The sequence below is a fragment of the Mytilus edulis genome, chromosome 13, assembly GCF_963676685.1.
Source record: "Mytilus edulis chromosome 13, xbMytEdul2.2, whole genome shotgun sequence".
Classification (NCBI taxonomy): Eukaryota; Metazoa; Mollusca; class Bivalvia; order Mytilida; family Mytilidae; genus Mytilus; species Mytilus edulis.
The window spans coordinates 59,461,634-59,479,231 of NC_092356.1; the positions used below are offsets into that span (position 1 = coordinate 59,461,634).

Here is a 17,598-nt window from a genome sequence, read left to right on the forward strand (position 1 = left end):
GAATAATAGTTAACTGCAATCTAAAGACTCTTGTTGTATTGCCCTCATAATCTGAAAATGTTTAAAGTAATGTAAGGCATGCTGTAAAATGTGGAATGGACTTTAATATCAGTTTTCATGATTTGGTGATTAAACTGTTTCTTTTACTCAGATTAACCATAAACAGAGTTGGCAATCCAATAATTCCTCCTAAATCACCATGTTTGACTTCTGTGTTGATTTGAAACATCATATATTTGGGTTTTGTTCACTTCTTAAGTAAAAATGGTAAGATGAAAAAAAGTGAAAATCTGCCAGATGGGGTAGGGATGTAATGTTTTATTTTTTTTTATAAGAAATGAGTGCAGACTAGTATTCTTTATTGTAATATGTTCCAAAGTAAGAAGTCTATGCATCATAGGTGTCATGACTGGTTTCAAGTTTGTTATGTCTTGGTTAAGGTGGCACGGTAGTATTTGCATTCCAGAATTTAGGTTGCTCTTTTGTGTACCCTACTTAGGTAAATGTATCTAAACAGTGTGATTGGACAAAAAATACAGTATCAACTGAACATACTTTCCCAAACTGAGGGATGAATCAGGTGTAGAAAAATATGAAATAATTTTACATACAGATGAAAATGAATTTTTGAGAATTTTTTTAAATTTTGTATTCACTGCACCATAAAAGACCTAAAATTACTAGTGGCCTTAGGTTTCTAAAAATAGCAAAAAAAGTAAACGGTCATGATACATATTCAAATTCATTTCTGAATAGTAAAATGAAAGTACTTCAGTTAAGTGTGAATGTAGATTTTTTTGCAGTGTTAGAAAGTGGTGAAAATTCTAAAAAGGCTATCATTATCCCTATGGGCCAGGAAATACTACCGTGCCACCTTTAAACTTCACCGTAGGTTACACACAGTCAACCTAATTTGCATAATCAATACATAAAATCCTTGTGCCGGAAATGGCGGCTGATGCACGAAAGTGAAAGTTAACTACATAAGTTATCGTTTACATCAATAAAAAATGGTAAAACACTAGGAAAACGGAATGTATAGAACACTGAAAGCATAATTCATTGAATTAAGAAGGTGAGAACTGGTGTCAATCTTTAAAATAGCAAAAATATTGAATCATAGCCGATAACAGGTACTTCAAAGAAAAAAAACACAGGTTTTTCAAAGGATTTTCACCACTACATTATTAGTGCTGCTTATACTATTGCTCCATTTGGTCTCATCAATGTGTGTCTGTCGTCTTAATTTTCCAAGGTGTATACTTATGTGACCACATCTGAATGCATTTTTTAACTCCTTGCTCAAAGTTTGACTTTGTCTCATTCCAGGACATGAAGGAGGATTAATGCAGATACACTTGAGGAGTGAGTGATTGAAAATAGAAAAAAAACAGCTTTGAAATAATAATCCTGAGGCACACAGTTGTGTTAAAATAGTTCAAAATAAAATACATGCAGCATTGTCTTTAAAAAGTGGCGATCGTTGTAGCAACAATTCAAAGTAAACGTGTGTGCGAACAAAATAACAAATGTTCACTTATCTACAGTGTAATAAACATATAACGTGTACTTTTTAAAAGAGGGGAAAAAGATACCAGTGGGAGAGTCAAACTCAGAGATCGGAAATAAACTGACAACGCCATAGGTTAAAAGAAAAGACAAACAGACAATTAATAGTACAGAAGACACAACATAGAACACAAATTGAATTCACTACTTCTTATTTCGTTCTTCAATCTTATTATACATTTCTCAGTAATAATTACACAAAATATATATTTATACATTGATTCGAAATTAACGGGAGAAATGAATTTGACATATTCATTATTCTTAATTTATATGTGTAACAATCGTAACCTTAGTTACATTATTTTTAATGTAAGTAAATCGTAAGCAAGCGCATATACTTAACGATCAATTAAGGCTCTTTTCACAAACATATTTCGAATATAAATACTTGTAAGTCATGAACATGTTGATCTAACAACAGATCAATTTTAAATGTACGATTTTATGATTATTAGCCTGGTACCTTTAGTAACTATTTATTGAAGAAAAAATTACGGTACACAAATGATACATTTTGCGTGTATAGCTTACTTGAATAATCATGACGACCTTATCGTATGAGTTTGTCTATGCGATTCACATTTTTCCCATACAAATCATTACCTAGTTCAGAGTAAGATAACAACTTAATCAAGGTCGTGGAGTCTTTTTGTAAACACAATCTTACGACTAAAATTATTCTAGGTTACGCTTAATCTTGAATGACTTACGAATATTTGTAGGGATTCATTATCTAAAGAATATACATTCTAGAATGTATTATTCTTTTTAATAATGATACATTAAGATGTAATAAAAAGAAAGTAAATAATAAGTCGTTATCATAAAAGTCTCTTTGCAAAGAACTATTATATCTAAGCAATACAAATGAGTATTTTGGGATTATGTTCTTTCCAACTCAAATGTCCTTAACACACTTTATTTGTGAAAAATCATTATTATCGATATCTATATTTAGAATAGCATGTGACACATACAATGAAGATATTAATATACTGATTACGCATAACTAAACTATGTTATATTACTTCCCTTATGATGCCTTTGACACAATATCGACATATACGTTGTAAGTAAAACCTTGATTATTTGACAGAGTTTGTATCTTGCTTGAAATTCAATCTACGATGAATTTTGAAATTTGAAATTGTGTTGTTGTTGATATTTGGATATATGTGGCCCATTTAATTAATTCAGAGGTCGAAATAAGATATTTCGTTCTTCCCAAGAAAAAAGGTCAAGCTGAACTGACACTTAAAAGTTTTGTTTGACAAAATTTTAGCAGGATATGCCTACCCTTCCGGATAACCTGAGACCACCCCCAGCTTTTTTCATTTTTCTGTCTGTCTTTTTCTTTTTTAGCTATGTCGTTGTCAGTTTATTTCTGGTCTACGAGTAAGTATGGCCCTCTGTTATCTTTCACCCTCTTTTCTTTGACAAGCTTAGTGTATTCAAATTTATTATAGAATGAGTAATATGTAAAAGTTTTGTTTTATATTTCTGTTTAACATATTAGATAATAGTTCTTATCTAAAACTTATATCAGGAGAAATCCACAGTTTATAGCCTTTCAATATCGTCATAATCATGATAATTTTTTGGACTAGTATTGTGAAAATAGTTGTTAATATTCTAGCTCATTTCATTCAATTGTATGAAGTTAAAAATAATATATTCGTCACAAAAATACGTCAATGCTGTCATTAATAAAAGATGTTCATTGTTGCTCTACATGTCAAATGTATACTTTCATATCCCTTATTCATTCCTTTCTCTGTGTTGAGTGTTCTTTCGTTTGTTTTTCTGTATTCCTGTTATTATATGTAGTATTGTCATATTTGTTTATTATACAAGTGGAGTTTTAAAAACCCATAAAACCAGTTGCATCCCATTATTGTTTCTTTATATGTCTGTACCAAGTCAGGAATATGGCAGTTGTTATCAAAAAGACCGTTTCTATGTATGTTGGCGTTAGCTTTTATTGCACTTTGAAATAAGTGTTTTATTGTTTTTCATTTTTTCCTGTTGTAGATAATGTGTTTCCTTAGGTTTTAGTTAGTAAATCTCGGTCAAATCTAACGGATAGCTCGATCGAATGACTACCGGATAACTTTTTTTTTAATCCGTTCATGTCCGTTAGAGGTCCTTTCTTATCCGTAGGAAATCCGTCCATATCCGTTTTATGTCTGTTTAGTGTACGTTTTATCCGTCGACGTTCGTTCTGTCCCATAGAAAATTCTGAGCATGTTCAAAACTTGGAACCGACATCCAATGGATGAAGTGTCCGTTGAACGTCCGGTAGGCGTCCGTTTTGAAGGTACTCGTCCGTCCGTTTCGTTTCCGCTTTGTATCCGTTACTTGTCCGTTATACATCCGATGGAGGTCTTATAGAAAAATTTACCAACGGACTTCTACCGGACGTTAAATGGATGAAACGGATGTTTAACGAATGTGAAATAAAACCGACTTCTACACGACGTATAACGGATAAAACGGATGATGAAAAAGTTAAATCATAAAAATACTGAACTTAGTGGAAAATCTAATCGGAAAGATTATAATCACATGGTAAAATCAAATAACAAAACACATAAAAAACGAATGAACAAGAACTGTCATATTTCTGACGTGGCACAGGCATTTTTGAATGTAGAAAAGGGTGGATTAAATCTGGTTTTATAGCGCTAATTATAACCCTCTCACTTTGATGACTGTCTCATCAAATTCCGTTATATTTACAATGATGCATGGACTTAACAGACATAATGAATTAAATAGTCAAAATATGGACACAGCAGTCATCATCGTGTAACAATTTTAAAAGTAACAATTTAACAGAACATAATAAAAGAGACGAACGGATCTGAAACGGATAAATGCCAATTGAAAATTTTGCTTCAGGAATGCCAATTATTGGTATGTCAGATTTTTTTGAGGTTCGTGAATTCTTTTTATTCATAATCGATCTTAAAGTAAGGGCACGTCTTCACTATCAATCAGTTCTTATTCGGGCCAGACACGGCCCTTTTACAACATTTTGAAGAACAAATCAAGAGCAGTTACAAAGAAGCATTTTAAATATTTATGCGTTTTACATGTATTTTTATTGGCGCTTTTAGTTATTTCGTATATCTTATTCATCTGTTTTATCGAGTACGCCTCCGTTAGGTGTCAGTTTTATGCGGTTCTCGTCCGTTGGATGTACGTTCAACATCCGTCCTGTCTGGTACGTTTCCGTTTCTCGAACGTTGCATATCCGATGTGTGTCCGTTTACATTCGTTACGCATCCGTTTTATTAGGTCAGTATATCAACGGAATACCAACGGATAACAATTTTGTCAACGGACAACTTTTATTTTCATCCGTTAGGCGTCCGATCTAACATCCAGTTAGGTGTGACCGAGGCTTAACACGGTTTTTTTTTCTATCATCAATTTTAATAATGTTGAATAGTGATACACTGATGTTGGCATATATTTATTACCAATGTTATTTCAACTGATCGGGTGGAGCTTAAATTTTAATTTGCATAAGGACAGTCTATTTGAAGATATGTGTGATAAGGATGATTTCCGTTATAATAATTATTGATTTCTAATCATCTATCAGTGTCAACTAACGAATTTACTTCAGAGATGAGTGCATTATATATTAAAGTATTGGCTCTTGTATTATTCTATTTGAATATTTCTAATTGTGAGACAATATTATAAAAAAATATGTTAAAAATAAGATATTTGCACTTTTTTTCCCTTCCTTATAGTTATATATAATCATAATACAAGCTTTAAAAAAAGAAATGCGTTATAGTATTACGAAATATGCATATTTTGCAACTGCCGTTGTCACAGTTATACTTTAATTTTCACAATTTATTAAATGTAACACTTAATTATAACATGTTTATAAACTCCGAAATAGTGTTTACGTTTTTTAACCGGATCAATGACCATGACTTCACTACATGACTATCCACTTCATTGATGAGTTTATCCCAAAACACCTATCTATAGATGGACTGGTCTGTGATGAGCGAACCGTTTAAACTCCGCCCAGTCAAGTGAAATAAATCAAGTAATAATACTACACTAGTAAATGTGCCACGCATGATAATCGTGCGAAAATCATGCGTAAATCATGCGTATTTTTCGCACGGAAAACGCCCAAATCGAGCTACATCTGATAATCGTGCGTAAACTTTACGCATGATTTTCGCATGATTCCCGCACGAAAATTATGCGTATAGAGCTACGTGCGTATTACATGGAATAAGTTTACGCATGAGAATCATGCGTTAATCAAAACACATGATTATCGTGCGTAGTCATGATAAAACTATGTAGTGAATTATTTGTTTTTAACGTCTGGATTTGATAAGTTCTTCTTTTTTTAATGTGTTGACAACTTTTGGTATTTTCTATTTTCATTTTTATACAAATATAAAGTGAAAGTTTTTGGAAAAAATATATACTTGTTTGATTTTTATGTCACAGTTGTATTGCTGGAACTTGCGATGAAACAGTCAATATACTTTCATTTTAAAGCAATATAATTGTGATCTGCATTTCCTTATAAGTCACCTAGTGTGCAAATAAAATATGTTTCTAATGCAATATACACATACAAGGATTTTGGTAAAAAAATCTCAGTCATACAATAAATTGTTGCTAAAAAAGGTGAATATTGATGATAACTCTGATTTAAAATCCATTTAAACATTCTACATTCTACATGTATATTCAAGAGTACAGCAACATTATCCCAAGTATTTCAGTGCTTGCCTCTGGTTTGTATCATATTTTGTTTTCACATATTCACTTGTTAAAAAATTTTCTCTTCTTCTTTACATGTCTTATGTTTGGGTCTTTTTTTATAGCTCACTATACCTGGTTTTTTATTCATTGTTGGAGGACATATGGTGACCTGTAATTACTTACTATATATACATTATTTGAACAACTCTTATGGATATTTTTCTCATTGGCAATTCAACCAAATTTCTTTACTATTATATGATCTTTGGATCATATTATATCAAGAGTAATTGTCCTCAACAGTGATTGTGTAAAAATAGTTTTCTTTTTACGGTTTTGAATGTCTCCATTTTCTTCAAACTTTCTTAGTACAAACATCAAAATATAAATTTCAATCTTCTAACTTTATTTCCAAGTATTTTTATTCACAATTTTATTTCTTCAGTTTTCAAAGTACAACATGTACATGAATGTCTTCTTCGTGAATCAAAATATTGGGGTTTTCTTGTAATATTTCCAATGTTTGTGAGGTAGTCTTCTATGTCCTTTATTGGTTATTCTTCACCATGTTCACTGTGAATGGTAACTGAAATAAAATATTCATAAATAATATAAATTTGACTTAAGTAAATTAAATAATTCGATAATAATTAAAAGTGTAATTCATTTAAGAGGTCTCAAACAGCTTATAATGTATACGCATATAAAAAAAAAATGTGGTATGATTGCCAACTGTCTTTATCTACAAGAGACCAAAATGACACGGACATTAACAACTATAGGTCACCGTACGGCCTTTAACAATGAGCAATGCCCATACCGCATAGTTAGTTATAAAAGGCCCCGAAATGACAATGTACAACAATGATTGCCAATGAGACAACTGTCTATATCTACAAGAGACCAAAATGACACTGACATTAACAACTATACATGCTATTGGTCACTGTACGGCCTTCAACAATGAGTAAAGCCCATACCAAATATTTGGCTATATACATGATATAAGGCCCCGATATGACAATGTAAAACAACCCTTCCCCTAACCTGGGACAGTGGTATAACAGAACAACATGAAAACGAACTATAACCAGGTGCTCTGCAGGGCACAGCTTTATACGACCCCAGTGGTTGAACCCTGAACAGTTGGGCCAAATTTGGTTACAATATTCAAGCTTGATTCTGTCTGAATTTGGATTGTGATCAAATTTTTGACATATAGGTTTTTGTCAAAAAAATATATGTAGTCAAAGATCTAACAAATCTATTGCACAATACATGCAATACTGTGCAATTGGAGATTTCTTGAAACTTTTCAAAATTCGAAATTTGAAAAATTTTGAAAAAAAAACGAAGCCCTTCAAAAAATGGTGAACAACCCCCCAAACCCACCCATCCCCCGAACTTTTTGAATCCCTCTTGGAGCAATTACCCTTAAACTCAATCCCATGCTTTCCTTTGTAGTATTGAACCTTGTAGTACAATTTCAGAGAGATCCATACACTTAAACACAAGTTATTGTCATGATTGTTTAGAAACTAGAAACATGCTTCTTTTTGGTCCTTTTTTGGCCCCTTATTCCTACATATTTTGGGCAATTAACCCAAAACTTAATCCCAGCCTCTCCTTTGTTATATGGTACATTGTGGTACAATTTCAGAGAGATCCATAAAATTACACACAAGTTATTGTCTTGTAACTAGAAAAATGCTTGTTTTGACCCCTTTTTGGCCCTAAATTCAGAGCAATTGAAATACTTCTACACAAGTTATTATCCTGAAACTAGAAAAATGCTTGTTTTGGGCCCCTAATTCCTAATCAGTTGGGACCTTCGTCTCCAAAATCAATCTCAACCTTCCTTTAGTGGTAGAGAACTTTCTGAAAAATTTTATGAAGATCTATTCACTTCAACTAAAGTTATTATCCGGAAACCAATGTGTCTTCGGACGACGACGACATCATACCATTATACGATCCCAAAAATTTTTGGGGTCGTATAAAAATCAGTTGAAAAGGGCTCTACTCATCAGATGGACAAAAATACAAGTGGACGTGTTAATTTTAGAATGTTAAAAAAACTGCCGTAATGTCTATGTGTATTGATATAGGAGAGGCAAACTCTTAGTTAGAGAATGGAAACTAAAACTAGAGGCTCTAAAGAGCCTGTGTCGCTCACCTTGGTCTATGTGCATATTAAACAAAGGACACAAATGGATTCATGACAAAATTGTATTTTGGTGATAGTGATGTGTTTGAAGTTCTTACTTTACTGAACGATTTTGCTTCTTACAATTATATCTATAATGAACTTTGCCCATTAGTAACAGAGAACTATATTTGGTAAAAATTTACATAAATTTACCAAATTAATGAAAATTGTTAAAAATTGACTATAAAGGGCAATAACTCCTTAAGGGGTCAATTGACCATTAGGTCATGTTGACTTATTTGTAGATCTTACTTTGCTGAACATTATTGCTGTTTACAGTTTATCGCTATCTATAATAGTATTCAAGATAACCAAAAACGGCAAAATTTATTTAAAAATTACCAATTGGAGGGCAGCAACCCAACAACCAGTTGTTCAATTCATCTGAAAAATTCAGTGCAGATAGATATTGACTTGATTAACAATTTTACTTCTTGTCAGATTTGAAGAGTTATGGACTTTGACTCGGAAAACCACAAGCACGGGTAACTTTTGAAACCACCCGCAGGACATGCAGGACATGCAGGAGGTGGTCACAAATGGAAGTTTATACATGTACTAAGAGTACCCCCCCCCCCCCCCCCCCCTTGCTTAAAACACAAATAGAATAGAAGTAGGTAGTTATGTCCTTTGCTTTTTATATTCCACTCTAAAGAAGAAGAAATATATGATTAATTTATAATGGTACATTATTCTGTCATTGTATATGGACTATAAGGGACGAAGTAACACCATGTAAAGTGATTTTTGTTTGTCGTGATTTAAACATGATAAAAGTGTTTCTTTCCCCTAAATCTTAAGAGCCTCATTGAACAGGATAAAAACTACCTCAGACCACAAACAATCTGAAACTTTTCAAGTACTTTCTATATGCTCATGTGCATTTTCTTGTTAGCATAGTTTTGTACTTGAACAGATAATCAGAATGATCAGCTATCGAGTATGGTCTCGTTTGTTTGAACAACCAATGATCAGGTAATTTGTAATTCAGCCTTATGTCAATGATTTGGAATAAGAAAATAACATAGCTAGTTTAATTTGATTATAGTCATAACTGTATGAAGCACCTTTTAAAGACTAAAAAAAAATACATCTGTATGTAACTGCCATTTGGTCAAAGATTGGGGGGGGGGGAATAGATGGCACATATGTACATATGAAAAAAAGTGATGTAAGGTATTGTACTAAACTTTTGAGAAAGTTATATATACTCGATAACAATATTAACACAACACAACACATCTAGATATTCCAAGTTCTATATCATTAGTTTAAACTTTTTTTTCCAAAGTGTTGAAGAACAAAAGATCTGTCATTAACCATGTTAACACCAAATTCTTCAAATAAAGAAACACATTGACAGATATGCCATCCACCATTACTTTAGTTGTTTGTTGGGAAGACACTAGGCACTTTTGGTTACTCAGGGACACACATTAACTTCAAATTTAAATGAAAGATTTTTTTCAATGACATACAATGTACAGGAAAAACTTATTCTTTAAATCAACATTGTTTTAGTGCAATATAATTTGACCATGTTGACACTTTTTCTAGATTTTTTCTTAAGAGATGTTTTTGGTAGATCATGTTGATGGTACAACCATATTTTAAATTAAATAAATGGATGACTACATGGAAGAAATTTTAAAAAATCAGCGTTAAGAAAATGAAGAAACTCACGGTCTTTTCATAATATAAATAATGTGAAACTGTTGTCAAGAGAAGCTGTCCATTTTATTTTGTATATTACCATACCCTTTTCATTAAATTGCTCTATATATATTAAATTATTTTAATATTTCATATTTTTAATTAAATTAGATTAATCATGTGGTCTTTGCTGGAAAGAAATGACTCCATTTGTACTCATATATGCCAATATTTAAAGTTAAAAGCTTTAAGCAGAGATTTACAATATGCATGTACATCTGCCATGATCTGGCATGCAGAATGTTAAAAGCAAGTAAAGTTGACTTTATATGTGCAATATCTATCATGATTTATAAATATACAACACATGAGATTTACAACTATTACATAAATCAGATGAGTCGAGCATGATACACAGATAACTTTCTCATGTACTTAGCTTTCATGTGTAAATCATGCGTTTACAATATATGTGATACACACATGTATTTATTACGTGCGAAAACCGCATGTGAAGATCATGCGTTTAACGCATGTATTTATTACATGCGAAAACCGCATGTGAAGATCATGCGTTTAACGCATGTATTTATTACATGCGAAAACCGCATGTGAAGATCATGCGTTTAACGCATACTTCAGATACCGCATGATTTTCACATGATTCACACATGATTTACGCATGTAATAGCCTTTATGCGTAAATCATGCGTTTAAGTAATCATGCGATACACGCATGTTTAAAACATGCGAAAACCGCATGTGAAGATCATGCGATTTACGCATACTTCATATTTCGCATGATTCACGCATGATCCACGCATGACTTTCGCATGTAATGGCCTTCATGCGTATATCATGCGTGGCACTTTTGCCTGTGTAGTTCAAATCAAAGAATATTTATTTTATTTATATATCATTTTATTCTGGTATCACCTAAGTTGGACAAAGGTATACAAAAAACACATTAGTTTACATTACATTGATAAAGAGAAACTATGCTAGATGTTTAGTATTTATTTAACTACTTCGTGGATTGTAATTGTTTGTCTCCAACGAGATGCCGGTATTAAATCGTATAAGTATTTGAGAACACCCCTTATATTGTAAAATAGATTCTTTTTTACTTCTCGTCTAATTTGTAACATCCGGTTTGTAAATAGAGTGAATGGGTGCTTGTTAGATAAGTGATAATACGTGTTGATTTCAGCTGTGATTTGTCTGATCTTACAGAATTTAATTGTCCACTTTGATTAAAAACTTCAGATAAATATTTTAGAACGGAAATAACAAAAGATAGATATCAGTTTTTGTTAGTTGTTTCCTTTTTAACCAGGTTTTCAATCGTCTATTAACATTTAATTGTTTTGATACTTTTTTTATAAGTGTCTCCTGATTTCATGCACCGACTTTCATACGAATTAAAATTGAGAATGGAAATGGGGAATGTGTCAAAGAGTCAACAACACGACCAAAGAGCAGACAACAGCCAATGGCCATCAATGGGTTTAAGATAAAGCGAGAAAATCCCGCAGCCGGAGGCGTGCTTCAGTTAACCCCTAAACAAAAATGTGTACTAGTTCAGTAATAATGGACATCCAACTTAACTCCAAATTATAAAAATGAACTAAAATTACATATCATTCCAGACTAACAAAGGCCAGATGTCTTGACTTGGCATAGGCGCAAAAATGCGGCGGGGTTAAACCTGTTTTTGAGATATCTGCCGCATGTAAGTCATTTTGTTTCTTTTGTGACCTATTCTGACATCGGACTTAATAGGGGGACTATACCTATTAACAATGTAGAAAAACAAACACGCAGCAATACACACAGTAAAATTCAGTTAAAAATAAGTCCGATGTCAGAATAGGTCACAAAAGAAACAAAATGACTTACATGCGGCAAAGCTTAGCGAAAGGTAGTACGACGTAATCGGTCAAACAAACCTTATTAGATTAACTCGTAAAGGAACGAACGTTTTCATTGGTCAATTAAAACTTTCGACCTCAAACCTGCGAAAATAGAACAAGCGTGAGGACTGATCAGTATTCACGTAACCGGTCAAGGTTGTTATAACTTTCCATCGTCGTATTCATTTACATGGTTGTGTTCTTGATTATCCCATAGCAATTTTAGCTTTTTTACTTGTGCATGTAATATTCATTTAATTCATAATTTTGTGCAATAGTAAATTTTTTAACTTAAAATCTAAACAGGTTTCACATCGAAATATTTATTTCAACTGTCTCCTATCAGTTGGGTCCTGATTAAGAAATCTACCATTTATTTTGATGGGGAGGGGGGAATTGGATGAATATAGTTATCAAAGGTACCATGATTATAATTTAGTACGCCAGACGCGCGTTTCGTCTACATAAGACTCATCAGTGACGCTCCTATCAAAATATTTATAAAGCCAAACAAGTACAAAGTTGAAGAGCATTGCGGATCCAAAATTCCAAAAAGTTGTGCCAAATACGGCTAAGGTAATCAATGCCTGGGATAAGAAATCCTTAGTTTTCCGAAAAATTCAAAATTTGGTAAACAGGAAATTTATAAAAATGACCACATTATTGATATTCATGTCAACACCGGAGTGCTGACTACTGGGCTGGTGATACCCTTGGGGACGAAACGTCCACCAGCAGTGGCATCGACCCAGTGGTGTAAAAGAACATTTTGTTCTTTCTTTATTTTGTTGTAATCTCTGTAGGTGTCTTTTTATTTTTAAGTCTATTTGTTCCTGCCTTTTTTTTAAATTAGTTTGTTCGTTTTTTTTTTACTAAATTCGTCATCCGGACCATATTGCCAAATATTATCCTGCCGTTTTATATCTTTCGCAAGTTTTAAGAATTCGACTAAGAATAGTGTAATTTTTTTCTGATTCAGTTTACTTAATTTTGAAAATAAATCCTGAAATTCTAAGTAAATTCAGAACATGTAACCAACCATACTTTGTTTAGAGAAAAATGGAGATGGCAAACCATGGCGCAGTGGAAGGAAATGTACTTTATAAACTCCAGCGATATACTTAATGAATTTTGAAATTAACTGGTTTCCTATTCTTGGTCGAAAAACGAACGTTAATCATGTTAATTATCTTTTGTAAATATTTAAATACTTACATATAAAACAATCAGATTTTAAAAGCTGGTTTATTCATTATATGTATTGATACAAAGGTGGGTTCCTTCTGGTACATGCATTCAGTCTGAGTCATCCTTATTAATAATTTCTTTATATTTCGTTTATCAGTTTATCTTTCATGTATGATTTTGTATTTCATTTTAAATATGCATGCATACAAAACATCACTTTGGCGGATAGTTCAACAATGTTATGCAAATCACTATTCTTACGGTATGAAATTAAAAGATAAGTTTTCAGCCAATTCAAATCGACGACAGTATGGTATTTATTTATATTTTTAGTTCTACATATACAAAAGAAAACATCTTTTGAAAAACAAACAGTCCTTTTTAAATGTTTACACCAACATGACTTTACTGAATTCATTTGAATTTCGTGGTGACCATAATTGTACATTGCATACTACGTCTTCATTCCCGTGTACAAATGATACGGTTGTTTTGTTTCTATATTTCGGGTACAATTTGCTCCGTTTATGATGCTTAATTTCTGAATGACCAAACGCTTAGCTACTTTGTAACGTTTTGTATGTTCGTTTTATAGCATGAAAATACTAAAAGGGGAATGTGAAACCCATCATAAATTATTGTAATGGATCAGTGTTATGAGATTCTTATTATAAGTAACTACGACATTGAAAGAAATATTTTTCATAATGCGGTAAAAGATAATTATGTTGCTGCAATATAATGTTTCGCCACAACTATTTGAAATTTACAAAATATTCATTTAATTCTTTTGACCAAATATTTGTAAACTAAATTGTCAAATCCTTGTTTTTGCGAGTAACATAGTACATTCCATAGTCAGTCACCTGTGTCAATTCACGTGCACACTACGATTGTTGTTGTAATTGATTCTTTCGGCCAATAAAATGAGACGTTACAAATTGATTGTTTGTGATACGCTTGAATGTTATCTATGAACTATCAAACGCTAAAGTTGATGCATTTCTGTGTAAACATGTACATAAATTAACAAAAGACGTACTAGCAGTTACGTCCATCCCAGTTCCAGAACTTAATTTAACAGAATGGAAGATTATGTCTTCATCAAATGAATATCAACCACAATCCATCCCGTAAGGAGTTTAGTATATTACCATTATAAAAAATATGGGAAGAACATAACCCGTATCATGCCAACAACTGATTTTAAAATGAATGTGTTTATTTCCGATACGAGACCCTATAAGTGAATGAACATTAAAGCCAAAATATCTTAAATGACCTGATATAACATTTTTATAAAATATCTTTAGTGTTATCCTGCAAACCGTTTACGATTACTTACAAACCAAATAAATAACTGCATGCTTCTAAAACTATTTCCCTAGATTGCCAAGGAAAAGATTGCTGTCTTATGATGTAAAAAAATTGGATGACAATCTATAAAAGCACATGATGTGAAAAAAACCGGCCTGGTTACCATCAGACAATGGAAGAAGAACCTTCGACATCAAGTGGCATAAAACGTTCTATCCCACAAGAGTTACAAGATGAAATCGATGAGATAGTTTCAAAACGTCCACGAGCAACAGGTATTCGTACATCATGTAATAAACAAATTATGACCATACTTAGAATATAATGTTTCGTGTTTAAGTAATTATACCTTTTTCATAAAAGTAAGCATAAATGATAAATTCATTGATATAGATTGGTTTATCATGTGCATTCTTGCACTATTTAAACTACATCAAGCAACATAAATCTACAGAATCAATATGTTTGAATAACTAATATATTTAACGTTCCGGTTAATCAGTAAAAGGTAAGCCAGGTTGAAATTATTTGCTATTTAGTTGCAATAAATTTTCTACATATACATTCAAACTTCCTAGCAATACTAGTACTTTGTTTCTATGAAAAAATTAAATGTGCCCATAATTTTAGGATGTACATGGCATACGTAGATTACGTTTATTGAAATCTAAAACGATACTTTAGTAAAAATGACAGAAATGAACAGAACAAATTATTTGGAAATAATTTTGCTGTAAAAAGGACATAAGGAACATCGCCATCTAATAAGGAAAATTCCTTATAGGGAAGATATTTCTTTGAAAGCCTCTCCGTGTTAAACTAAAATATATCTCCTTATCTAGAAAAGAAAACTGTTGCTTCACATATAAAATTTCCTTAAATATTCAAGGTTGAAAGTTGTCTCATTGGCAGTTATACCACATGTTATTTTATATAAGCTATAATTAAAACTAAAACCTAAAATATAATTTTAATTGTTAAAATCATTTAACAAACGGAATGTTATTATAATGTATCGTTATAAGCGGTGACTGTGGGTTTACATCAAAATATACTCAAAAGCATCTTTAGTATTATTGAGATGCAAGTAAATAAAAATCAAACTCATTTGAATCCAAGTTCATCCGATCTTATATACGACGTTCAGCTGAAGATGGATTATACATGAGTTTGAATTGATGTTGTTGAGAAAAATATTTACAGCTTTATCAGTGAATATATCTGACCTCTTTACCTTTTTCACCAATAACGCTTAATAAAGATATAAATTCGTAAAGAAACTAAAATCCAATTATTTGAACTATTTTACATATCCGACGCATGACAGTACCAACGACATACAGAGTATGCGCATATTCTGCTGGAAACAACGCTTATTCCACAAATATTATATATCAAATGTTAAACTCCATCCCTGTCCTTAATTGACATGCTCTCTTAATTTGACAGAAAATAAAACAAAATCAACTTTATTTTCAGCAAAACCAGCAGATTTAGACGAGAATCAGAAAAGATGGTTGGTTGTTGGAATATGCCTACACAGCGTTATATCCCCAGCCATCAGGAAATATATTGTTCCAATTTTAACAAAACTTTGTTATAAGTTATCTGTTAAACATAAACTTGAAGCACAAACATTTCCAACACATTTACAAAAACATCCACCAACAAACAAGACCTTCCTGAATTATGAAGGAGTCAACAACAACAAAGTAAATCATGGTTATTATAATAAAGCAAAGTACGACTACAAGATCAAGAGTGTTGTGGATTTATCCAAGCTATTCCTACAAACACATATGGCACATTATACAGGGTTTGATGACACATGTGACTCCTCCGCTTTGCTAGGATTGATCATCAATATTGACCAGTTCGATCCCAACGTACAATCGGTTGCCGAGAATGTAAGTTAATTATCTGTCTAAATATATACCTTTAGATTGGTAAATACAAGTTCAATAATGTTAAAGTTCACATCATCAATACATTTCCAACAAGTATACATATGCTATAAATTTGGGTTTTTTAACAAACACCGTGCTATATTTTATTCCAGCGGTTTATCTTTTACAAGTACATGTATCATGATAAAGGTATACTTAGAATGTGTTTAAATTAAAATGCAAAAAAGTATCATTATACTTGTATACAAATCAAAATACTTTCAGCAGTTAAAAAAGTATACTTTTAACATGACGATCATTTGAAAGAATATTGATAGAAAGATTACACTCATAGAGCAACTCTTCGCAGCTTTTGATTTTGCCATTTGATCAGGGACTTTCCGTTTTGAATTTTCCTCAGTTCAGTATGCTTGTAATTTTTATGCATGGTTTGAACAAGGCATTTCATTGACATTAGACTAACAGAAGTTCATTATTTAAGGTTACAGGAAGTATTCATTGAAGTGTAAATAATACGGTTTCGAAATCTCGATAAGTTAAAACTTGAATTAGTGAGTTGACTATTGATGTTACTGTAAAGCTTTACATATAACTCAACCTGATTTTAAAATTGACACAACAAAAGGGACATTTAAATTGACCAGTTGGTATTGATAGAGTTGAGTCTACTTTGATTCTACCTGTACAGGTTTTTTTATTTAACTATTCCAATCTTACGGCATTCTTTTTTCCTGAAGTTTTTCTTTAAAAAATGATAGGGAAGAAAATATAGTTGATAATCATTGTTTTAAATCCCCAATATATATGATTTATCTAATTTTTACTAAAAATTCTAAATCAGTAAAAGATTGAATAAATATTTGTTGAAAACTTCTATTTTAATAAAATAAACAAAACTTTCCCTTGCTTTTTATTAGAGAATCATTAAACAAGTAAAGGAAATACACATTGTAATTACAATCTTTTTATCATTAAAACGAGTGTATTCCTAGAAGTAATTGACCACACAATTGCCAAAGAAACAATATTTACAGTCCTAGATCCATGCACAAGAAAGTGAAAATTTCATATCTTCTCTCAATTA

At 31.9% G+C, this 17,598-nt stretch overlaps 1 protein-coding gene across 1 annotated transcript in view; it reads left to right on the plus strand.

The window, feature by feature from the left end:
- Positions 1-925: 925 nt before the first annotated feature.
- Positions 926-17,598, plus strand: part of LOC139500443 (serine/threonine-protein phosphatase 6 regulatory ankyrin repeat subunit C-like) — a 35,315-nt gene continuing 18,642 nt past the window's right edge. Inside the window, exons 1-3 of the mRNA XM_071289181.1 lie at positions 926-1,075; positions 14,679-14,882; positions 16,087-16,514. Of these exons, the coding sequence (XP_071145282.1) occupies positions 14,780-14,882; positions 16,087-16,514 (531 nt within the window). The 5' untranslated portion in view covers positions 926-1,075; positions 14,679-14,779. The remainder of the gene's footprint in view (positions 1,076-14,678; positions 14,883-16,086; positions 16,515-17,598) is intronic.